The sequence below is a fragment of the Leptidea sinapis genome, chromosome Z (genome assembly GCF_905404315.1).
Source record: "Leptidea sinapis chromosome Z, ilLepSina1.1, whole genome shotgun sequence".
Lineage (NCBI taxonomy): Eukaryota > Metazoa > Arthropoda > Insecta > Lepidoptera > Pieridae > Leptidea > Leptidea sinapis.
Genome location: NC_066312.1, coordinates 6,423,894 through 6,450,121, shown reverse-complemented (window position 1 = coordinate 6,450,121; position 26,228 = coordinate 6,423,894). Strand labels below are relative to the sequence as shown.

Here is a 26,228-nt window from a genome sequence, read left to right as displayed (position 1 = left end):
ATTTAATAAAAGTGAGAAATTTAATCAACAACTACAACACGTGCACCCTCTCTGGTTTCCGAAAGGGGAGGGAAATATTAAGTAAATAGATCTAAATAATCACCTGAATGTTCAGGACACTGTTCGCCTCCTCGCTGAAGTTTCGCTTCACTGCGCAAATTAACAAATGTTAGTATTTATTTTGTAATAGTTGATAAAAATGTTGTAATTAATGATAGATATCGCTTATGTTATTACAAATCTATTCAGTACCTTCTCACATAACTCATGCACAACATTGCTATAATATTTTCCAAATTTATTAAGCAAGGATTGTGCCTTGATCACAAGTTGGAAAACAAACGATAATATCATTCTAAAATGGCACTATTATATTTCTAAACACCAAGCTCACTCACACAGGTATTTACATGAACAATATCTATATTGTTATGTGACAGGTACATGTAAAATAGCATTTGGTGTATATGCATTTCAACTGATAATTAGAATACAAAGGAGATGCTTACTTAATGATTTGACTAAAATTCAGTACAATATTTAATGAAATAAATGGACCATACTTCCTAATTATATTAGTTTACAGCCATAATTTTAGCACATCTGCTAAACGTTTAATGAAATGTATAAAATTAGCTTTTATGTATAAAATCCACCTAATTCAGTTAATATTGTACCTACTAAGCACACAAAATTAATCTAAATAACATCGATACAACAGAAGCAATAAACAAATCTCAAAAATTGTTTTTTTGTGTACAGAACAAACAAAAAACTAAATTAGAACAATAACATTAAAAAAATACTTAACGTCAAAAAATGTATTACCAATCTAAGCAATGATGATGTGTAAGAGTTCTCCTATCACTTATATTAATAGGGCTGGCAACAGTAAACGGAAGGGATAGGGGACTAATTTTAATTGTATAAATTTAGTCAACAAGAATTGCAAGATCTTGGCTTGAGTTGCAGCGAACTATTTGTCGACAGGCGTAATGTTTCCAACATCGAAACTAAATGAGACGACCATATTCCCTGTCAAATAATCAGGCAGCCCTCGTTGTTTGGTAAACCCCAGATAAATTTTAATTGATAGTTATTCTAGACTCCAGGTTGACTTCACACAATTTAATAACAATTGGAGTTTTGTTTTTTTTTTATAAAAACTTAGGTCACATTTCTGGAGCCGTTGCCAAAATTCAAAACTCTGTATTCCAAAAATATATATATAACTCTCAGTTTTTCCGAAACAAGAGGCAAATTACTGACCTTTATGAGTTGATATACATTCATCTCTCCCAAGTAATCTGCTCCATCGTGTATGTGTAAGCATATTCAAATAAACAAAATAAAGTTAATGCAAAAACATAATAAAAAAAAAAAAAACAAAAAATAGCACGAACACACATTCAAAATAATTAATGGTAGTGGAACACCGACACAAAAAAGCTACAATAATCAAATAAGTTGGTTATTTACTTTCAGGAGGATACCAGGGTAAGTTAGGCAGCGATTTAGTTCTTCGTAGACTCATCGCTGTGTTAATTACCCTGAAAATGGCCTAGAATAGTTAGTATCGTTATTTGAATTGGATTAATAAAATCACTTACTAGAAAGAACACTGTATTACAACGCTATATATGAAATCAGATACGTCTCTGCTGAACGCACGATCATTAAAGTGTGATAGGTCAGTATAAAGCCGACTTCTCTTATCGTGTAATAATAGCTGAGCTACCCACGTCATTCCGGTCTGGGTCATATGTGCAAGATACGCTAAGGGAATGAAATTAAATAATAAAATAATATTTAATTTTACACTTATAAAACATGTAACACACGTTTAAGTTAAGTAGTAGGATTAGGTTGCTCAAGTAGCTGATAGAAGACTTTACTTGGGTTTATCCTTAACAACGAGGTGATCATTAAATGTGAATACATACGTATTTACTAAAGAAAGTTGGAGAAAGATTTAAGTAATTATTCTTACTTAAATATAGCTATACTTAATTATAACTTTCTAATCGCTCACTTATCACTGTATAAATTAAGAAATATACTATCCTCGCTTTGCGAATTTTTATCATGAATCACCACATGTTATGTACATGAAGCGTTTCTAGACGCTAGAATCATGAAGTGTGTTCATGAACATGGCATGAGAAGTTCAGCGCCGGCGCGGGTTTTTGACTGAACAAATGAGAGAGAGTTGGATGCAACAAATGGCCGTTGTTTGCGAGGTAGGCTACTAATAATGCTCCGCATCGTCGTCGTATCCTACACCGGATCGCATGCGCTGTTTATAAGTGTAAACTTATTAATAAGCCACACTGTTTTTTAACTTAATGTATAAGAATTATTATCAATTAATTTAATTATATGCTATAAGAGGTCTTAGTAGTTTGACAAATGCTTTTCTGAACTATACACCCTGCTTTAGTGTCATGTACACGAGGCCTTATGGAGATCTAAGTATCACATTCTCGACAACGTGCTGATATTGCGGTGCAGTTGAAATAGAAATTTATTATTCAAAACTGTTGTTTATAATTTGTAACACTATCGTAAAATACGAATTACGGCGCGAATTAATATTATAAGACAGATGTGTCATATATTATCGCTTATCCGTAGTATCGCGTTTTTAGGGTTCCGTAGCCAAATGGCAAAAAACGGAACCCTTATGGATTCGTCATGTCTGTCTGTGTGTCTGTTCGGGATGCCACAGCCACTTATTTCCAAAAGTATAAGAACTATACTGTTGAAACTAGGTAAGTAGATGACTTCTGTGAACCGCATTAACATTTTCACCCAAAAATAGAAAAAAAAACTTGTTTTAATTCTATTAAAAACCTAGGAGGATATAACAACTTGGGATCCGCTGCTAGTTCATCTGTTAGCCCAAAAATTAGACAGTGAATCGTTTGCAGAGTATATAAGTTTTGTAAAGAAACCCCGAGAATTGCCCATATTTCAAGAATTTTTGGATTATTTAGAAGCAAGGTTTACTACGTTAGAAGCATCATCCCGTCGTAAACAAGACCAGACCAGTCATCAAATGATAGTACAACCCCTATCACAAAATAAATAATAAAATAAATGTTAAGTCCAACGGCAATATTTTACACGTGTCGAGGTCATCGACTTGACTTAGTGTGTAATGCTGAACATCGATTATGGCAATGCAATGCATTTCACAACATGCATGACGACAAGAAATTGGAAACAATTAGCAAACATCGTTTAAATTGTTTAATTGACCATTTTAATAATCCATATTATTCGGAAAAACGCTGTCTCATATGTTTAAAGAAACAATAGTTTGTTGTACAAAGCTATAATTAAACCGTGTCAAAATTTGTCAGCAAAACCAGTTCATCGACCAGGCTATAGTTCCAGAACAAATGACAAAGGTTCCGGATCCAACTCCACACACGTGAACAGAGATAATTGGTGAGAGATACAATTGGCCACCTCCTTGGTAAAGGTTACAGGATACGATGGCAGGCAACTAATTATCTTTACCAAACCAGCACCGTTTCTGGCAATGATGTGCTTACAGAAGTTGGAAGATGATGAAAGCATGAATTAACCAAAGCATTGGGACTAGGGTAGAGCCCTCAAAAGTATAGTTTCATTTTTGAATTTAAGATAGAATCTTCTTTAGTAAATACCAGAAAATCTAGATAGCTACGGCAATTCTATTTTTATGACGTTGTTTTCACCAACTTATGGGTTGTTTAAAACACAGGAAATGACCAATAACCCAAGAACCTATTGATTTTGGTCCAATATCTAAGTTACAGCTCATCAGAGACAGATGGACATTGATTGTATATGTATATTATGATATGGAACCATATTGGGCAGGTATAGAAACCTATAATAAAATTATGAATTATTTAGATAAATTATGCAACTCCCGTAATAACACATACAGTAATTTTGACATAATTACTCACCAGTTACGTCATGATTACGAGGAACTTAATTACTACAATGAGCTTTTGAATACAGAGCATTTTAAGTTTCACGCTAGACGGCGTCGGCGCCGTGGAATTGTCAACGGTGTCGGAGAACAGTATACGCGAGACATTGAAATAATTAGATAATAGTCGGCTTATTTGGAGTAGCCGCATGGATCTGGAGGAGAGGAAGGCGTTGCCGCGGCCGAGGGACGGTTCGCGCTCGACCCTCGGCACAGCTGCAGGTGTCTAGTGACTTAACCAGTGAACCAGTGATAAGTGATATGGTGAAAACGCGAAAGCAGAGTACAGCTGACCGTCAGCTGAGTGTCACTGAATTACCATAAGTTATAGAGATCGTTTGCCAAACGTCGCGAATAGATAGTCTTTACACTTTATAGTACGACAATTGTATTTTTTAAATTTATTTCAGTTTTAGTATAATTAGTTTTATTTAAGTATGTTTTGTACATTCGTTTTTTCTTACATTATTACTATTATTGTTGTTTAGCATAACCAATAGTTTTATAATTTAGAGATATTTTCATGTAACTTGCTATTGTTAATTTTTCTTTTGTGCTCGGGAGTATGTTCGAAGTAAATCCATCGAACAGCATTATATTACAAATATTGCTTAGTAGATAAAATTAATTGTAATAAAACCATGTGTTGCCTTTAGCAAGGTGGTACGCGGGTGATCATTGATCGGGCCGGTCCTGGTTACCATTGACCATTTGCCTATAACCATTACAGGACTGGTCCGAGTAACCATTTTAACCAATTAATAATAGAGATCCGCGTACTCACAAATAGAACCATTAGTTATAGTTATTTACCAAGTGTCATAGATAAGTTTAGTACCTTAAGTAAATAAATATTTTTACCATTAAACCCACATATATATCTACCCCTAAGTGCACCTCTTTTCAGGTTACTCTTAGTCCGGAATAGGATAATAAGTAATAAAATATCGATATAGTCACAAAAAATATTATCATAAAAACATTTATTTTCTCATACATTTTGTATGGATTGACATTTTCATGACATCTCCAGAATAGAAAGAATTCAATGAAGTTTATTGTTAGTTTCACGCTACATGAGTAATAAAATACAACTGACAGTGCACGTCATGTTATTCAAGTTGACTGGTGGGTGCAATGACGTAATATAATATTCTATACATAAGATGTATAGAATGTCAATGGGTGGGTGTGTTTGTTTTGAGTTTCTATTAGCTAATTGTGCCATCTTTCCCGACATGGACGTAATGCAACTAGGATTCGAAACATTGCGAATTGGACTAACGAACAACAAGAAATTGCAGGTAAAAAGCACCGCGTTAGTATAGGCTCGACGTTATGTTTCTGAATCACAAGAGCAAAGCGAGGCAGCCAGTAAAACTCACAGATCAACAACTAGATACTTTTCGACGCACAAGAAGAAATTTATGAAGTACTGATTTGAATCGAGCAGCATTTTGATACCGCTCGCAGTACTGATTACCGCTTGGATACTAGCGTTCACATTGGGTCGATGGACGTTGTTTGCAAGTATTATCTGGAGAAACGCCAGTATTGTGCTGCCTTAGTGGGAAATTACCAAATCACGACATTTTCTAGCAAACACTCAAAAATACAATGTTTGTTTCCAAATGTCCTCATTTGGGGCAGACATTGTCTAAGAACGACGATTTAATCCGATATTCTGGGTATTAATTTATTTATATTCTTACACACAATACAATAGAAGAATAACATACCTACTATACTTATTCCTATGTATTGTGTATACTAATTCTAAAAATAAGTGTTTACAAATCAGTAACTTTGCTTTTGATTTTGTAGATACAAGGACAGATTCACCATCGAATTGGATAAATTTTAACAATTATATTTCATGGGCACAATGGAGGAACAACGACATGAAGAGATCAATGCAGCAATGATAATAGCAATTCTTCATGATTTGCAGCAACTACTTCATGAACATTTTGCATGTCGAGTTAGCCCGCAAATCTTTAATTTCCGATCCGACTTGCATTCGCCATGACCATTAACAAATCTCAAGGCCAATTCTTGATAGTTTGTGGTCTGAATCTAGAAAATCCACGTATATAGTCACTCATCACGATATCTCTGGAACCATAAGGCGTAGAGACTTGAAATTTGGTAGGAATATTCCTTTCGTCGAGTAGAGGTCAGCTAAAAAGGTTAAAGCTTACGGATTTTACGAAATTCCATCGGCGAGTTTTTTTTTACAGTACAACGTCTGTCGGGTCCGCTAGTATAATATACAAAGCTTATACCATATTTATGATGAATTCTATTGATCCTTTTTTGATGATAATGGAGGCATGCCTTTTAAATGTTTGCCCAAAACGTGTATTAAGCGATTCAAAGATGTTAATAGTTCATTCATTTTCAAATAAACACTTTTAGTTTACTGACATAAAATATGACAGATATCTAACGCCATAACGTTCATTATTATCATCATCAAACTCCTAGCATTGCCATCTGAGCGACCATGAGCTTTCTTATTAGGCACATGTCTAGTCTGCGTACCGTAAGTCATCACTGGCAACACACACTGGTTGAAAACCTTCGTCTTCAGATACTGTGGTAATTGGGACGATAAGATTTTACAGAGCTTAAGCTATCCATCGCTGCTAATTGTACTCACTGCTAATTCAATGCTCTATTTAACAGTAGTTATTACGTTAAGTATACTTTGATAAAGACGCACTATATAATTTCAATATTTACAAAAAAAAAAAACTCTTGCTTCTGTTTGTCTCAAAGTGTTATAGTTAGTAGCAAATGCGGCCGTCAATGTTAGTTGAGGTAATATATTATTGAGCGCGATTGGTTCCGTTACCACTGGTCTCTTTTTCAACTTCGTGATGGCTATGGCCAACTAGGGGCAACTTGAAGAGAAACTTGGACTTTTCACTCGGCGTCGGAGGCAATTTAGCTTCGTCCAAGTCTGTCATGGATCTGAAAAGTTGAATAACTTATACACTTAACTTTTAATCTAGTCTAATTGTACTAAAAAGCGAGAAAGGGTAAGCAAGAGGTCATTGCGGACGAAAGATAAGAATATTATCTGTAGTATAATTAATTTTTTATCAGAAATTTTAACAAAATACTTTTTAATGTATTTAATATCATTTATTGAACCCGTTGTGTTGACTATTTTTATGTATAGGTATTAGTTTCGTTATGAAAATATAAATTTTATATTTAAAACTAATCTGGTGATCAGACTAACTTGTTTGTAATTTCATTTGCCATAGCAACAGCTGTTGCGAGTGTCTTCTCGTCGTGCGCTGACATCGGTTTCATTGTTCCTGTGTAGACGGATTTCTTTCTCTCCGCTTTGCTTAATGTATTTGCTCTAGTAAACAATAAATGTACGATATATTCAACAATTTAATTTGATGCAATAACTTTCATAAATTTCATTGCTATATATACACGGAATAGAAAATACAAGTGGATGTGCAACGCAGCTGTCGCGCTTGTCTTACAATTATGCGGAGGTCCGCAACATCGGCTCAGTCACGATTAGCTAATCTCTGTGACATGACGCCTCGATCGTAACAAAAAATATTACAACCATTATTACTATTATTCTTATAGAAATAGATAATGGTCGCTTACGATAATAACATTTATTTTTAAGTTGCATTAATAAAATCTGAGTCATGAAACCATCTTAGGTACGGTGTACCGTGTTCACGGCACTCTTCACTACGTAATGTTAAAATGATATATGTTATTTATGTACTTGTTATGACGAGTACGCTGTGTTTTTATTTTGTAAATGTTGTTTTTATACACTTTTAATTGCGATTTTGTACACAGTTCGAATATATGTTATATTTCGAATTATAGTTAAAGTTATGATTATTGATCAATATTTAGAGTAAAATCAATATCATGTCTTTATAAATGAACACGAAAAGACAGAAAGCAACAGAACAAGCGGGCCGCTGTTTTGCCCTAGAAATAGGAGTGGTTGAAAAAGTTACGTACATTCAGTTCTATTGCTACTCTGTAAGTGTACTTATTGTAGCATATTTTGTTCACCCCAACCTTTAAACGCTATGTAGTAAAGTTAATTGTGCCCGAACAGTATGCAACTGTTATCAATTCCTCGAGAAATAATCTTAATCGAGATCAGCTTTGATATAGATATTGCATACGAGTATATACCTAGGTATTTGGTTGTAGCGTTCTCTATCGTTGAGTGGCCGATTTTGTTGGCCCCTGCTGGAATTTGATTGTCAGATGAAAAAAATTATTAATTATTTTAACAGTTAATTTTTAATAACAAAAAAAGGCTTTCCGATTTAGTCGTTTTAATAATTTGTAGCCAATCATAAATAATTATTTTCTGTGTATTGCAAATACATTTTAGTTTACAAAATATATGCGAGTTTTGACAACTTTGGTTCTACGGAAAAAATAAAGAAGATCAAGGGCACTTCCACTTGTTTTATCTATTCTGTGATTTTATTAAATAATATTGTATAAATAATCCAACTTTACTTGTAATCGTAAAACTCTCTTTCTAAACGTTTTTATCTGGCCATGAATCAATATTTTTTTAACAATATTTTTTATGTCCTCAATATTTTCCCCCATTTCAGACATTTCCTATGGTGTAGTATAAACTAACAATGTATATTTGTGTTTTAAAGATAACAGAAAAATGGGTATGGAAACGCCGGTCACATTTAAGTCTATAGAAGGATATAAGAAATACTTGCTCTGTTCGAAGACCATAAAAGATCATGTCGGCTACATGTAATTGGGACCAGAAAGGCTTATAATAAAAATTCTCGGTACGACATACATATAAGACGACACAGCTTGCGCTAAACGATGCACCTAAATTGATTCGTTTTAAAAATATCTAAAAAAGCAGTCTCTTGACCTAGTCTTATGGAAGCGTCCACTTCTGTCGTATAGACATAAACACACACAGTTTTTTTATTAGTGATACTTCATATGTACATATAAGTAGTATAAATAATGATATAAGTAAAATCTTTACCATGGCGAGGTATGAGTACCACATCTAAACACACCGAGCAAGTCCCCACTAAGGCCCGGTTTACACCAAAGTGGAGAGGAGAGGAGACGAGACGAGATTAGCCGCGACCAAAGCAGAGAGGTGATGCGAGTAGTGCATAGCGGAGATGTGAGCTGTGAGAGCTCGAAATCAGTCAACTGACACCTCAACGTACTGAAGCTTTGAAAATAAAAACCGACATAAAAAACAACAAACACTAAAAGTGAAAAAAATATTTAAATAGAATATTTTTGGAGCCTCCTCCTTTAATGTCGATTAAAAAATATAGATATAAAAATCAGTCAATCGAATAATGACGCTTTCGGCTGTGCGAGATACGGGGAGGTGAGGGAAAGGGCGCTTGGGCGCGGGCGCCATGCCGACCGATTATTAATATAAAATAACGAGTATTTACAAATAAATAATAGTTGTTATTAATGTTATTATTAATTAGGATATCTGATGGCTCCATGACGTTAATATACCAGACAAACCAGATCCAATTGTTAATTTAAATGTAACACAATGAATCGGGTTTATCTTCTTGTACAGTAGGGGGAAATTATTGAACGACTTCTGTCAGTTGTTAATAATATATTTTACTAGTAGGTTTTTAAAAGACATATCTTTAACATTACCTTTTGGCGACGTCAAAATCAGCACGCGTTTGACGTATGTGACGTTGCTGAAAATATAAAGTTATGCTAAATCTTTTCATACAAATGTTATTTAGTTATTTATAAAACAATGTATTAATTACGACTTAGAGACTTATAATAATTAGGTTAGATACTTACAATTTTGATCACATAATAATTGATAACTTCCTTTGTTAATGGGCGTTAAAAATAAGTCTCTTTTAGTTATAATATATATTAAATATATTTTTAATTAAATTAAAATTTATATGTAACTGTTCAGTTTTTATTGGCACCGTGTATTTAAAACATTGCGGCTATACACACTTTACTTTAATAATATTATTAGACACAAACATGATAAATAGAAATATAAAAATAACTTACACCTTGTTGCTTCTGATCATCGAAGTTACGAAACATAACTTCCATTTCAGCTATTAAGCTTTGACTAAAACTATAAGCTTTCTGAAAACAAATTTTGAACAATTATGGGGATTGGTTGTTACTTAATTCAGTAAATTTGGCTAGTTTATTTGTGAAATAAAAATATGAAGGAATAGTCATGCAAAATGAATAAAAAGTTAAACAAAATTACGGAACACCATCTTTTCATGCTAAAACGTAGAACCATATTAAATTTTTCGAAGCTTTTGATTAAAGTTTGGTGTACAAAAGAATGACAGGTTAGTCTAATAATACATATATTACTCATGCAAGTAGGAACCAGTATATACGACGCACCTCTTTAAAAAAAATCAAAATTACGAGATTCAATACTTGAGTTTTGTGCTAGCATGAAATTTGTATTAAGTAAATTAATACCATCAACTACGAAGATGTGCCATAAAAATATATAAAAACACGTTAACCTCCTCATTTTTTGAAGTTGGTTAAGTATATGTAAAAGTATTGGATATCGTAATAGGTTTGTGCTTCGATTAAGAAAAGTCATTAATTTGCGTCAAAACACATTCATATTTCCTTCTTACCGATATACCAGGACTTTCCGGTGGAACTTCGGATTTTGCATTATCGGTCGCGTTACTTTCCTTTGGAATTAATAGGAAAGTTAAATTTTGTACAGCTACAGTAACTTCGGTAATAAAACAAGGTTTCAGCTGCCTATAAGGGTTTAACAATTCGCAAACTTTTAACACATTTAATCAATAGTTATTGTATTGTAAAAAATAATTTCACCATTTACTAATGTTTTGTCTGTCCTCTTTTATCTAGCGGACTTTTTAGAATATTTTTTTCTTGTGAAAAAAGTTTGTTACGAAATATTAAACACGTGAATCAATGTTATAAATGGAAGGTTCTTAAGCTCCGTAATAATCCAAAAACTTGCCATCACCATGCTTTATTAATATTCCTTCCTATTTCTACATGCTTAATTACATATGGCAGTCACAGTGCTTCGAATATGCGCTTTGGCAGTTTGCGCAAAGTTTTTTTAATATTCGATTTGGTCTTCGTTAGGTAAAATATTTATATTGAATATGTTAAAAGGAACAATTTGATGTTTTTATATTTTTTTTAAGTAATTGTCCTCCATAAACGTCCGTATAATAAGTGAACACCGCCGCCCACATTCTCTTACAACACCAGATGAATCACGGGAGCGTTGCCGGCTTCAAGGAAGGGGTACGCGCTTTTTTTGAAGGTACCCATGTTGTATCGTCCAAAGACCGAACAAGGAAGCTCACACCTTTGTTGTACGTGGAAGAAATTTCATTGAAAACCACACTGTTGAGAAACGCCACACAGATCGTGGGGATAGTATCCTAATTTGTGGCGCGTCGTGCGAAGATGGAATTCAGCAGCAAGAATCAGATGAAACAGCTCTTTGGAACACTCCCCGTGATAAATGCGGTAAAAGACACACCATAAAGCGACGTCTTTACGCAAAGACAAGTGATCCAGCCGTTCACAGCCGAGCAATGGGTGCGCCAGACCAGAGATGACAGCAATACTCCATATGTGGCCGGACCTGCACTTTGTATAGCGCTAGAATGTCGTAGGCCGGCTTGAAGTATTGCCGTGCTCTACCTATGACGACCAGCTTCGTGCCCAACATACATTAATATGCAGAAGAAATAGTGTAGGTGATAGCACACAGCCTTGGGGACTCAGGATTTAGAACTTTGTAGTTCGGACCCTTTGTGCTGCAACCCAGGTTAGATACGCCTGTATTTTGCAGTCAGATGCTGCTTTAACTGATGCATCAAACTAGGGCTGTGTTCTGCCGCCGATTAGTACTACAGAGCTCGGTACAAAAATATTTATGCTCAGCAGTGTCACATCGGCTAGTGCAACGACACGACGATCATCCGAAGGAAAAAAAATCTTGCCCCAAGGGTAGGATGCATAAAAGGAACGCACCCTTCCCAACCGTTACCGTAGACGTTCCGAGGAGCGTAGAGACCTGGTGACTATCGGGATGTGTAGTAAGCAGAAGATCTAATGAGGACGGCATGTGGCTGTCCACATCCGGTAGTCGCGTTGGCAACTCAATCAATTGGGACAGACCATACGCCAACGCAAAATTAAGCACAGATCGCCCTGCGTAGTTTGTGGCGCGTGACCCAAGCCATTCGGCATTGTGCACGTTGAAATCACCCGAGACTACGATTTCAGCAGAGGGGATCTGTGCAAGTATATTGTCAGTTGCCGTTTGAACGCGTTTCCAGGATTGGACCTGTAGGCACAAGCATAGATGCGGACACGGATCCTCAAAATCTACACTCAACCAGAGAGTAGACAGGCGACAGCAGATATCCTCCCTAATGTACACACATACCCCGGAATGAGGCAAAAATTACACTCAATTTTGTACCCTTTAATGTTGTTTAAATATCTCTCGCTCGAGATATCTCGGTCTTTGTAAGGAAATACAAGGGCGGCTGCATCGTCTCATGGTGGGGTGGACGGCGTTTTAATTGGAGTGGATTCCCCTGATGTTGCAAAAGTCCACATTAAGCGTAGAGCGGGGTGCCGTGGTGTTACTACCTCGTTTGTCCGCGGACGTGCGTGGTTCTGTGCCCTCCCCAGAAATGTAGAGCGAGAATGCTCGGGGAGGGAGAATCCCTCTAGTAGAGCCAGTATCCTCCTGGGGTAAAAACTCTTTAAGGATCGCTGACATATTAGTGGAGGGGCCAGGGCACTATGCCGCTATTTCACGCCGGTATTTTGTGCGAGAGAAATTTATTAAACGCGGCATGAGGTCAACTATCAGTTAACTAAGAAAAATCGTCACGCAATGTAAAAGCGTTTTGCCTTTTATTCACATATATCAAAGAATGTTGTTGTTTCTATGAAACCTGTCTAGCAGAAACTGAATGCTTGCTTATGATAAAATCTGAAGGAAATTATAATTTTTTTAACTTATTTATAAATGCACTTTTACAATAAATGAAAATAGTTCCTAAGATATTATATTGAACTCTTAGATTTAATTAGTAACTTTGAATGTATTGAAGAGGATAAACGCTTTTCTTTTAAGTCGTAATAAGTTTGAAATACCTAATAAACGCTTTTCTTTTAAGTCGTAATAAGTTTGAAATACCTATAAACAATCAAAATTACATTACACACGCATATGTTTCTTATGTATCGCTTATCAAGTTTAGTTGTTAAGTTTTTAGATATTAATAAGAGTTCCCTTTTCCCGTTAGTTTTAAAACTTACTGTATCAGTATCAGATATTTCGTGATACTCGTGCACATCGGAACTTTTCGCTGATCCATCATCAGCTTTATGTGAGCGCCCGAGCGTCGCCGATTTTACCTATAAAATTTGAAACGATCTCTTCTATATTATGACATTTTCATTATTGTATTTGTCGCTATGACACGACGACATTATAATATATAATATGTGGATTGTTCAAGACATGGACTTGTCCTTATTAAAAAATGTTTTCTTTTTTATAACACATTACTAACATTAAACAACTACAAAGCAATAATAATAAACACTGAACTATAACTTGTGTTAATTTGAAAGTAAGATTAAGTGAGCAAAGTAGAGTAAAAGAAGAGGTATTTGTAATTATTGATAAGAAAATGTTGGAGTGGTTTTGTAATAGATGATGATAGATGAGAGAAAATAAATGAAAATAGATTGGCTACGCAAATTTAAAGAGCTGATGTTGATGGAATAATTTTAAAAGGTGGAATGTAACAAAAGTAAGAGATTTTTGATGCTTGTGGAAGAAGCCGGGCGAGTATGTCTGAACGGTGGCAAGCGGAAGTCATAAATTTCTTTGCGTATCCCATTGGGAAAAATCGTGATTGCTTAAGTAAAGAGAGAGTAGTATGAAATTTAACGATATTAATACTTAATTTAAGATTCCTCTCTAATTATAGTATATTACACATACATTTAGGTTACTGAATGAATAAATACACCTATTCAAAAAGAGATAGTTGGTTCTTAGGTAAATAGGGGCAAAATAGCTAAACTAATTAAATCATATTTTAAGAGATTAAGAGTCATTTGAATGTGGATATGGTAAGTTAAAGTTTCAATCAGCAAAGAGATCAATCACTGACAGTAAATTAACAAGTTAACAGGCTTAATGATAAATAAACCCAGCAAAGATAAAGTTTGTCACAGAAGAAAAAAAATACGCGCAGATTCATTCTGAGTTCCGACTTTGTTCGCAATGTTTACTCAAACAAACATATAAATATATAAATCTACAAATGTTAGAATGTATGTTTAATGTAAATGCCTCTCATTATTTCTGTTTTTTATTGCTCCTAACTGAATGTAAATAAATAAACGTTATTCTACAGAATTCTACTCAGAATCGCGTCACCAAGGATTCCAAAAGCCTCTCTCATTAAAAATACTGGTGTGAATCCCTTTGCAAACAATCTACGCGCGCGAATGGTGGGCGCTTTTACCGCCCATGGGTGATGTCACTCATCGATAATGCGAAACTCTGTGCTTTTTTAAATGTGATATTTACGGTTTTCATCTTACGTAAAAAAAAATTTAGTAATAATGATAATCTGAATTTGTAGTCCATGCCATGAAAGAGTATTTAAAAAGTTTTCATTGCAGCACAGTCGACTCGTTTGGAACTTATCATAACAAAACGACTTGTTTGAATGAAAATGAAAGCAGGAAAAATTATTGTTCCACTTTTAATTTTGCAATTAGAATTTCTTTCATGTGCATATTTACTGTAAGTCCATTGGCTTATAGTAAATGCACATGTAATCTATAATAACATAACATTTCTCATGGTTTAATAGACAAAAAGTATATCATACCTAAAAGTAGTACCTATAGCACAATTCACTCAACTCTGAAATAATAAATAAATATACTATATTTATTTATTATTGAAGCCATTATGTATATATTTATAGGTATAACAAATGTGTTTGTTAGTTTGGACAGCGGTAATAAAACTAATGTTAGTAACAAAATTTTATTGTACTTTGTTTTTACCTTACTAAGAAGACTTTTGCTTGTAGTTGGCTCTAAGATAGATTTGAAATGGGTCTTTTTAGTAGTCTTAGATTTCGATTCTGCACCTGAAAATTTTTGCGAAACGAATTATATAACTAATGTGTGTAACGTTTTACAGGTTTTTATCCACCATTTTGGTCTCAATACTTTGCCAACACTTAAAATATACACGCGTCCAATATCTTATAAATATTAATTGCTATGAGTTGCGACATATCAAGAATTAATATCATAAGATTTCAACTTTCATCTCAAAAAGAAAAAAGGAAATTTTCTGGAAATATAGAAATATAGGTACACTGCTAAAGACCAGCAACAATATTTGAAGGTCAGGTAAATAATATAAAAATATATTAAGAGATTTTTGATCTAATATGCCATTGTCACAAGTTCAACTAACGCTAGGGGGATCTTTGTCGATTAGGATTATCACATTGCACCACTAATTATATGCTTAAACCAAAATGAATGAGTTTTGTCAGGAACCTCTAGTTGTGCAATGATATTATTTACCAAAGTTTAACAACAGTTTTTAATTTAAAACTACGATTAATTAACAAAAACAACGTATATGTACGTATGTAAGTAATTTGTTTAATTTGACGGATTGCCCCTAACGTCTTCCCTTACATTTGAATTAGTGCTGATTAAAGAATGTTGTAATTTTAAAATCAATATTTATTCTACCATTAAGTTTTACTCAAAACTTACACGATTTTGAAAAGTTAAGTATGCTTAATTTAGACCAAATCTAGTTCTAGTGATATGGTGTCGACGTAATTTGTATTCTGAGACGACAACAATATGATACCAGAATAAAAATTGGTGAGAACATACTTATTATTAATAATACCTCTCATTTATAAAAAAAAGGCAGTATTATAATTTTAAATTTCATAATGTTTAAAAAAATGAAATTATTAAATTCAATTTATTTTTAAATATTTGTGTCAATAATATATTAATCAAACAAAAATACTATTTCAACAATGAACTGTATATACACATTGAACTTATCACTAAATCCATTCAATTTCACTTATAAGATATCCATAGCACCAATGTTACACAATGCGTCAGCTGTATAGCTACAGATATACCTACTGCTGCATTTAGGTAACACGAACTCACGAAATTCGACGACCCATTCAAAAGGTGTCTAACTTAAAAGTGTTTACGCCATTCATGAGCAAGTCCGTGACGCGAACCCATAAGATTTTCCCCTACCAAAAAGTGCCCAGCGAAAGAAGTTTTCACTTCAATAACCTTTAAATTTATTAACTGCCTATTTTTTTATTAGGAGAGCACAAACGGACAAGAAGGTCATCTGATGGAATATGAAAAGAATATGAAAAAATTTTACATTTGTATTTTTGTTATATCATCTTCTCCACATTTTATTAGGATATCAAACAACTAAATGTTGGAGAGCCCAACTACAACTTTGATTAAACACAACAAATCAAGTTTTAAACAAACACTTGCATTAACATCCATTTTTATCTAAACAATAAAAACAAAGACGAGAAAGTTCTCACCATAAACCTTAACACGATTAAAAAAAATATCTCCTACAAAACTTTGTCAATTTGACATTTAATATAGACCGTTATGCATCAAAATGTCAAATTTCTTTTTCACATTTTCGTGTTGTCTCACAACAATGTTTCGTACTATGTGTATATTGCTTTTGGTCTTCAGTTAAGTATAAACATTATTTCAATTAAAAATAAATTAACACCATGTTAGATATAAAATATTAACAACAAAAGAACGCGAGCAAAGCTGAAATTTCATAATATTATTTAATAAAGTCGCAAGTCGAAGTAAACGCATGCGCGGCAGATTTAACTAACGCAGTAGCACTTATTGATTTACCCCCTTATTCATAATGCTCCGCTAACTTTAAACAGCCGCTAAGGAGTGTTTTTTCTCATTCTGCCTTAGGTCAATAGAAGAAGACAGAGTGAGAATTAGCAATGCTTTAAGTTAGCAGACTATTATGAATAAGGGGGTTTATGTTTTGGACAAATACTTGCTTGACAATAGCAACCAGTACGCAGTACAAACACTTTGTGATTCTCGATTACATAGTATGTTACCAAACTCACATATTTCGAAAATACTGGAATGCATTTTATTGATTTATTCACGAAACCCGCACCAACCTTCATTTCTTTCATATTGCTAAAGAATTAGAAATATCCGTTGAAATTGGTTATATGGAGTTTACAAATTGGCAGACAGAAGAGAGGATATAAAAGTTTAAAGTGAAATTGAAACAAATATAAATACCATAATTACCCACAAAAACAAAAAACAGAAAAGAAAAGGTACCGTAAAACAATATTTAATAATAATAAGAAATTAATCAAATTTAATTTGCAGGACAAGTTTAAGGGTAGGTATCAACACATAAGTAGATACGGAGACGACAAGAGCTTTCAATGTAATCGCAGTTGCATATTATTTTCGAGAAGAGATACAAGAACAATCATGAAGTGTTCTTTCCACGAGATTACGACAATAAGCGCGTTACGATATAACTTACATGAAGTATGAATTTTTTAAATGCACATACATTTACTTAAACAAAACAGGTGGCAAACTGTATTATTTTTTAATATCTGTCTATGTACTTGAACTACCAGAACCAATAATAGAACGAAAGAGAAAATCTAAAGCAGAAAATAGTAGCTTCAAGCGTGTTCATTGCAACATAATTGTTTTAATAATTATTATAGCAATTTAGATCGTTTTGGATAAAGATTTATATGTCGATGACATATCCAGAACTTACCTCAGTAAATGCTTCAAGAATATCCTTTATTTTTGCGCTGCGCCTGCGCTAACGGAAAAATCTATTTGTCTTTTCTAATAATAAACTACTAATTTGATGACTCATATAATATGAGTCACACTTTTACAACACAATCGCGTGAAATTATCGGCATCTCAAAATATTGTAAATTTAATTTAAAATTGGGTTTGAATTTATTTAACTTTGGAAATTGTATTTTTATACTTAGACATTTCTTCTCACTTCTTGTTGGGTCCAATGCAGATTTGTACATAGAGACCGATGACAGATCCCAGACCACACTTTAATGATCGTAGATACTAAAATACCTCAATAATAAAACTTAAACACTTCAAAATATAAACTATAACATATTAAGATCAAATTTTAAACCAGCATGAAGTCAAAAATATAAACCGAAATAAAAATATTAAATCATTTATATATAATCGCAAGTCGCATGCAGTCTGTTACAGTATACTTACACGCTGAGTCGACCTGATCACAGTCACCCCTGGCCTCCGAGATGAGAAGCGGGTACGGCGTATTCGTCCCGCTAAGATGTGAAGGTGAATTCGGGTTGATGAGCGGCACCTGTTCCAGGTCCTCCGAAGGCTTATACGGCGTCACAATCTGCCGAGGAGGCTAACACATAGTATTGAACGAATATTTAATCATTGTTATTAAAAATCACATAAGTACCTACAATTATTGATTTACTTCTCAAGCAACAAAACTGACAAGTGCATCTACGCGGTTGCAATACCGGAATGGGCGTGACCTTGCATTGGATAGAAGTAATCCAAGTTTACACGTGGAAATAACAACATAATCCATTGCACGAATGCGCAGTAGACACCTTAAAACTGCACAATTTAAAAAAAATGCATTGAAGGAATTAATAAATTTCGAGAAAATTGTTTATTTGACTACGATGCAATATCTTTTGGTTTATTTTGAATTTATAACATTACAACGTCTATGTATCATAATGTAAATTTTTGGCGCGAAACTTTAAATTGCAGCGGCAATCGTATTAGTCAGCTTGATATCGGAAACTGTAACCAATGAACACCAAGAAGTGATTTCATGCGCATTACTCACCTCCTTATCGATCTGTTTATAATGATTGGCATTGAAAATACACTGTCTAGCCTATGCATGTGAATCACAACAAAACAACGTTATTGTTGCTTTCTAATTAACCGTATTCAGATACCTATTTCTTTCTTGTATAATATCTATTATGTATTTATTTTAAATTGTAATATCCCATCTCCCGACCATATAAAATGCAATGTTCCGATCAAATAACGGTATATATAGGTATAACCCTTTAGATCATAGACATACAATATACTAGCTTATAAACAAACAAAGCATGCGGAAGAAGATCTTTAACGGAGATACAGCCATATAAAAAATTTGTGAATCTATTGTAACTGATTTTGATTGACAAGTCGTAAAACGCTAGTATATTCTAAGTCTAATTTCATAATAATAAATAATAGCAATAATAAAAATAGCCAAAAGCTTTAACAAACAATTATCACAGAAGTCACAGACAGAGCACTGTACATGCGAACACATAATGATTTGATTGTGTGTGTGCCATGGTTATACTCACACATGTGCCAGGATCCAAGAACGAGATGTCTCCGAAGTAAGCGCCATCGAGTCCCACATGGCTCGTATGCTTAAGATCACCAATGGGGCTCGAGATCATGCTCCGTTGGATGGTCCGTTTACCGGTAAACGTGTGCCGGTTTACATCCGACCGCAATATGGATGAATGGATCGAACGGTTCGATCGTGACATATGTGGTGAGAACGAACTTGCGAATGATCTCTGGGAAATTTTGATCCATTACATGTGGCTTAGCGATTTTAAATATTAATTCAACCAAATCGTATGTTTATACTAATTAAAGCTATGAAACTGAAGACTGGGTCTTCTATGTTGTCGTTAAATGAAATATTAATTAAATAGTATATTATTTCACTTACACTTTGCTAATAATGCACTTAGCCAAATCTCATGGAATTTCGTGCATATTTACCATCAGAATACGAATGTGATGTAGTTTACTTTTTAAAAACAAATTCTAATTATTTTTACTTTGTTTTGTATTATTATTATATACCTAGTCTTGCTATAAATATTGTTACAACGAAATGTTTGATGAAATAGTTATATTCATTAAACATTATGGGAGTGTAAGTATATAAGTATAGTAAAGTATATAGTATCCGTAAGAAAGTACACCAATAAATACAGAAAATAAGGGACTAGACGGGCAGGAAGTTTAGCTGATGGTAATTGATACGCCTTGCCCATTACAATGCAGTGCCGCTCAGGATTCTTGAAAAACCCAAAAATTCCGAGCTGCACTACAATTGCGCTCGTCAACTTGAGACATAAGATGTTAAGTCAATCATTTGCCCAGTGATTTAACTAGCTACGGCGCCCTTCAGACTGAAACACAGTAATGTTTACACATTACTGCATCACGACAGAAATAGGCACCGTTGTGGTACCCATAATCTAGCCAGCATCCTGTACAAAGGAGCCTCTCACTGGTTAAAAAAAAGCTGAACCACAACCTCAAGAAATGTATTTTTAAAGATGTGTGACAATTTTCTGACATATTTATATCATATCTATTGACAGGATTCCTTCGAGTTATTTCCTTCACTGCTTTGAACGCCGTTTCACTACGAACACATAGTGAATGAATGAACATCAGGAATTTTGCTGTCATCGAAAGCGCGGTATACAAACAGACAGCTAATAACAAGAGTTTAAAATATTACATCTGGCTCGATTCCTAGTAGTAATGAGTAGTATCACATTATTGGCTCTCTTTAACAACCTACTCGATTTTTATATTACATGAATATTTAACTTAGATTGGCGCAACGAGAAAACGCAATGAATATTCATATAAAAAATATTATGATCTAAAACCAAACGTAACAGTATTGTTGTAAAAGTGTTTATGGTGAAAGTGAGTATATAACATACTTTATCGTCATATTTATAATTCTGATTGTGAATAGCACAATATTGATACAGTGAGTGTAATAGTTTAATGTGCACTATTCAGTTAAATAATAAATATATCTCTGTTTACATACTACATCATTCGTATTTTTATTAGAGAGGACCTAAATTTACTAAAATGTTTGCAACAATTAATAATCTTGAAAAAAGTAAAGTTGTATGGTCTGCACTGTGACAGATGACCCAACAACTTTATATAAAGTTATATTATAATTTTGATCAGCTTCAATGTTGGACAAACAAAAGTAACCCTTTGAATAATATAGCTGTGTATCAATCAACAAATAATTCTGTGAAATATAAACAGGAAGGAATATAAAAATGAGGAAGCCTTTATTCTATATCTAACTCTATTATAGCACACATTAAGCTAAGGTTTAATAATGGATAGATTTCGTTAAAAAAAGCAATTCAAATACGCACAAATACAGACACACACAACACAGAAAGCAATAGAGTAAGATCAAGTATTCCTTGAGTATAATCCCTACAAATTGTGAAATGCCAGCCACCTTAGTTCATTTCATTTAGTGACATCAATCCCGTAAGTACAGAATCTCTTGGTAAAGTTATTATACGTGTCTCTATATCTAATATATAAAATTCTCGTGTCATGGTGTTAAACATTGAACTCCTCCGAAACGGCTGGACCGATTCTGAGATACGGACAACATCTATTTTTCATCCCCCTAAATGTTAAGGGTGGTCCACACGATTTTTTTTTGAATTTTTTGACATTTTTATTAAATTTGTTTGATTACGAGTCAGCATTAAAAAATACATACAACTTCAAATTTTCACCCATCTACGATCAACAGTTACTTTTGTATCGCGATTTTAATATCGGCAATACAACGTTTGCTGGGTCAGCTAGTGTCTCTATATAATCTATAAATTCTAATTCACACATTTTCTTTATCGTAAATAGAATATATTTATTGTAAATAGAATATATTGAATTAATTAATTACCTACGTTTTATGTGATAATTAATATAGAAAAAAATTATATAAATTAAACTATTAGATTCTTGTGTCTGTAGAAAAAGGTTTGACAGTGGGGTGCCAATCTTTGGAGGTTACAAATTTTTTAAACAGATAGTATCTGTGTTTGTTGCATCACTTTACATATTATTTTGTAATTAAAATGATTTATAAAACGATGAAAATTTAGATCTTGGTTTAAAGAGTGGCAATGAATTTCTAACTTCTTCTTCTCATTAGCTCAACCTTTTACGAAGTAGCAGTAGATTCTATTCTTTTTTTATAGTGTCTTCTGTGGAAAGGGCACCACAACTCGCCATATAGCAGTAGATTCAATAAGACAAAATTTTTTTGACATTCATAAATGTCATTTCGGTGACGTACATGAATAAAGTGATTTTTATTTGATTTACTTATTGCATCTTATTATTATAACTTACCTCTAACTTCACTATAGGTTTCGTATTTTTGGGATCGAATATCCCGCATGCACCATTGGATGAAACTCCATACCACATCGAACTCTTAGTGTAGTTCCTGTAAAAAAAATATAATATAATATATACGGTTACAACTACTCCGCTTTCGCGCTGTGTATGTTTCGCGTTTAAACTTGTCAGCGACATTACAAGCTCCCATAAGTAAACCCATCGTATCTAATGTAATATATTCAGTATTTCTCATAATAGTTTGAATTTGTGAAATAAAGTGGTACCTAACCAGTTGGGCTCCAATGCTACCACTTGTTCATTGGTTTTCAAAGCACTTGTTACCATGGCGATAAGTCTGTATAATTGAACGATTGTGAATCGAATGCCCTTATCATTAAGCTACATGGGCTGTTCTTTTTGTAAAAAACTAGAGAACCTAAGCAACTTTCAATAATGTAATGTTAAAGTTAATATTGGTTTGAAAACATTGCTGTTAAAATTATCTTGAACAAAAAAAAACTAATAGGACACCTGGATTCGCACCGGGGTCTTTTGCTTTCCGGATAACCATCCCATCTGAGCTATTTTAGTCTTCTATACTATAGTGGCGAAATTTACAAATATTAATGGTGACGAATCGAAATAAAACAGTATCATATTAGTGAAATCAATTCAGTAGTTAACGAAAAATAACAATAAACCTACCTACGATTATTTATATAAAAGAATAGAAAATAAAGGAACTTACTCCTTTCCGAGCACAGTGATCTGATCTCCGACTTTATAGTCGAGGAGATTACTTCGACGTGCTTGTTCCGCCTTCTGACAGCTACGCGTTGTTTGTACCTTTAGAACATCAATATTTTGTTGTAAATTGATAGGAAAGTTATTTTTTAAAAAGTGACGAGACCCTTCCCTTTATAAGTCTATCGAACCCGGTGTGTAATAAAACTGCTTTGCAACGTAAACTGTAGTATTTTAATGGATATATATTCAGTGCTTGAAACACGAGGATATGTGCCAAAAGTTCAATTTAAAAAATATTAAATAACTACAATACTTACTACTCGTAAATAAAAATATTCCATACCTCTGCAATTCAGCGGGGTGACATTTCATTGAGATTGGCAGATGTTTGAAACATTTTTTGGTATGTCAATTTTAATCATTGTTTTGCTTTTAACAATTAGCTAATGCCTGATTTTATTGATTAGTACTAGCAGGTGTACATCAAGAGTGTGTGAGTGAGTGTTTGTTACATAGTGTATGTATATGTAGGCACATTACACTATATTATATTATATAAGCATATTTCATGGCAGAAGCATACATTGGCTGATTCTATGTTGAAATCATAGGGTTAATTTGTTTGTTCTCATTCTCATTTGACGCGATGAATGGTAGGTCAACCACTGGTTGAGTTTAGTTCACCTCGGAGGAAATTCACAAATTGCCGAGTCGTAATGAGAATTACATACACCGTTCACGGCTTTTGTGAACATGACACGGTATGTTTTCGCAACAGAATGCTTTAAAGAAAAGTTCTAATCATCCGTCAAATACAAAGAGCATTAGAAAGAGACAGATGTGGGAAAACTGGCAAAATCGGAAACAGTTGCTCGATATATAGACCGAACACTTTAACGGCGAACGGCTAGTCATGAAATAGGAGGTAAATGTAGGAATGTGCTACGGGTTCAAGACCGGCTGAATGAATGGTGACATTGATTTGTAGATCTTATCAGGTCACAAGATATTTTCAAGTTAAAATCAAAAATGATTTATTATTATCGAGCTTAAACCGAAAGAAATAAATTTGTTGTACCGGCCAGAATTCCAAAGAAATATATTAAAGACCTGTAAAAATACTACATTACCAAAATATTCAATAAAAACTCACCTGTTCTGGTCTTATATGTTTTAACCTTGAATTCAAATCCCTGAATTTCGGTCTGCGGTTAGGCATGTGTGCCCAACACTCCAGCATCAAGTTGTAGTAAGCGTCCGGGCAACACTCAGGTCGTTCTAATCTCTGTCGACAATTAATGCGCATTAATAACGGGCGAACGCCCACAGGATATCTAAGAGTTAAGCGTGACTCGAGTATCTGTATCTTTAATAATATCATTATTTTAATTGAAATTTGCTGTTTGCATTGTCGCTGGGAGGCTATTGTGAATTACCTTTTGACATGTCAACTGTCACTTTAAAATACTTAAGGGACAAGATTTACGAGGGCTGCACTAAAAGTGTCGGGAATGGTATATTTCCAATATTCATGTCATATTAAAATGTTTTTAATTGAAAACTCCTTGGTTTTAAAAATCGAATACCATTTATTTATTTTAAAAAAAGATTCTCGGTTTTGTCACAAGGTTTTTTCAAACTTGTTTAGTCGTTGAGAAAATGGAATTGACTCGAGAAAATTCTAGATCGATGATTTATTATCTTCTTTCTTCTTTTTCTTTATTATTTATTACTTCCGAAGTGGTTTAACACAAAAACAGTGTGTTTACCGGATGATTTCTGCATTTGGTGATGAAGTCCCATCCAAATCCACAATTTATCGCTGGTGTCAAGCTCAGTGATGATACCCGTCAAGGTCGTCCAAAAACTGCAGTCACCAAAGAACACGTTGATGCTGTGCGTAAGCTGATTAAGGAAGATCGATATGTGACATACCGCGAAATTCAGACAACTTTAGACATTGGCATGAGTCAAATACAAATAATCTTGCATGAACAATTAGGTGCAAAAAGTTGTTTTCCCGATGGATACCGTATTTTCTCTGTGAAGCGCAAAAAGCGGCTCGCGTTACTTGGTGCGTCAGAACTCTCGAAAGATTCCACGCAGGATCCTCAAATGCTGTATACAACATCGTATCAGGTGACGAATCCTGGGTATACGAGTACGAACCCGAAACAAAAACCAGTCACGAGTTTGGGTGTTCGAAAATGAGTTAAAGCTAACAAAAATTGTTCGTTCACGGAGTGTTGCAAAAAAATGGTGGCCACGTTTGTCTCCAAAACCGGCCATGTTGCGACTATTACTCTTGAGGGACAAAGAACGGTTAATGCAGAATGATATGCTAGCATTTATTTGCCACAGGTCGTTTCTGAACTCCGTAAAGAGAACTGTAACCGCCGCATCATCCTCCATCACGACAATGCGACTTCTCACACCGCGCACAGAACAAAAGAGTTTCTAGAGCAAGAAAACATAGAATTATTAGACCATCCGCCGTACAGCCCCGACCTAAGCCCTAATGATTTCTATACTTTCCCTAAAATAAAGAATAAATTGCGTGGTCAGAGATTTTCATCACCTGAAGAAGCTGTGGACGCCTACAAAACGGCCATTTCGGAGACCCCAACTTCCGAATAGAATGGTTGCTTCAATGGTTCCATCGTATGGAAAAATGTGTCAAATTTCGCGGAGAATACTTCGAAAATCAATGAATACATTTTTAAATAGTAAAGTTGTGTCACTTCATTGATTCCCGAAATTTTCAGTGACGCCCTCGTTTAGTCCTCATTCATAATAATTAAAAAAGGTTTTTTCCTTTTTGAAATTATTTTCATGATAATGTCAGCACCATCATCGGTTATTTCTAAAGAATGCGTTCAATGCAAGTGTGAAATCACTATTTGTGTGATTAATTGTGAAGGGCACCGTGGCTAACGAAATTAATGGGCTACTTAATGTAATAGTATTACTTAAATCGTTCGTTTATTACAAAAAATAATTTAAACATGGCTTAGACACGTGTTTTGTTCAA

At 34.0% G+C, this 26,228-nt stretch overlaps 2 protein-coding genes across 8 annotated transcripts in view; one reads left to right on the top strand and one right to left on the bottom strand.

Moving 5' to 3' along the window:
- Positions 1-26,228, top strand: part of LOC126978658 (uncharacterized) — a 243,488-nt gene that overhangs the window by 29,585 nt on the left and 187,675 nt on the right. The window lies entirely within an intron of this gene.
- Positions 1-26,228, bottom strand: part of LOC126978656 (activated Cdc42 kinase-like) — a 51,345-nt gene that overhangs the window by 14,728 nt on the left and 10,389 nt on the right. For 3 of the 7 annotated variants that reach the window (XR_007732661.1, XM_050827641.1, XM_050827644.1), the window contains 13 exons: positions 24,351-24,482; positions 23,199-23,296; positions 22,460-22,556; positions 19,600-19,821; positions 18,458-18,617; positions 15,152-15,237; positions 13,376-13,474; positions 10,678-10,737; positions 10,073-10,153; positions 9,686-9,732; positions 7,239-7,364; positions 6,846-6,964; positions 104-150 (listed from right to left, as the gene is read on the bottom strand). Coding sequence is in view for 6 of the 7 variants with exons in the window: in XM_050827641.1 (XP_050683598.1) it covers positions 104-150; positions 6,846-6,964; positions 7,239-7,364; positions 9,686-9,732; positions 10,073-10,153; positions 10,678-10,737; positions 13,376-13,474; positions 15,152-15,237; positions 18,458-18,617; positions 19,600-19,821; positions 22,460-22,556; positions 23,199-23,296; positions 24,351-24,482 (1,374 nt within the window). In the remaining variant the exon portion in view is untranslated. The remainder of the gene's footprint in view (positions 1-103; positions 151-6,845; positions 6,965-7,238; positions 7,365-9,685; positions 9,733-10,072; positions 10,154-10,677; positions 10,738-13,375; positions 13,475-15,151; positions 15,238-18,457; positions 18,618-19,599; positions 19,822-22,459; positions 22,557-23,198; positions 23,297-24,350; positions 24,483-26,228) is intronic. The other 4 variants (XM_050827642.1, XM_050827643.1, XM_050827645.1 and 1 more) reach the window with 4 other exon arrangements.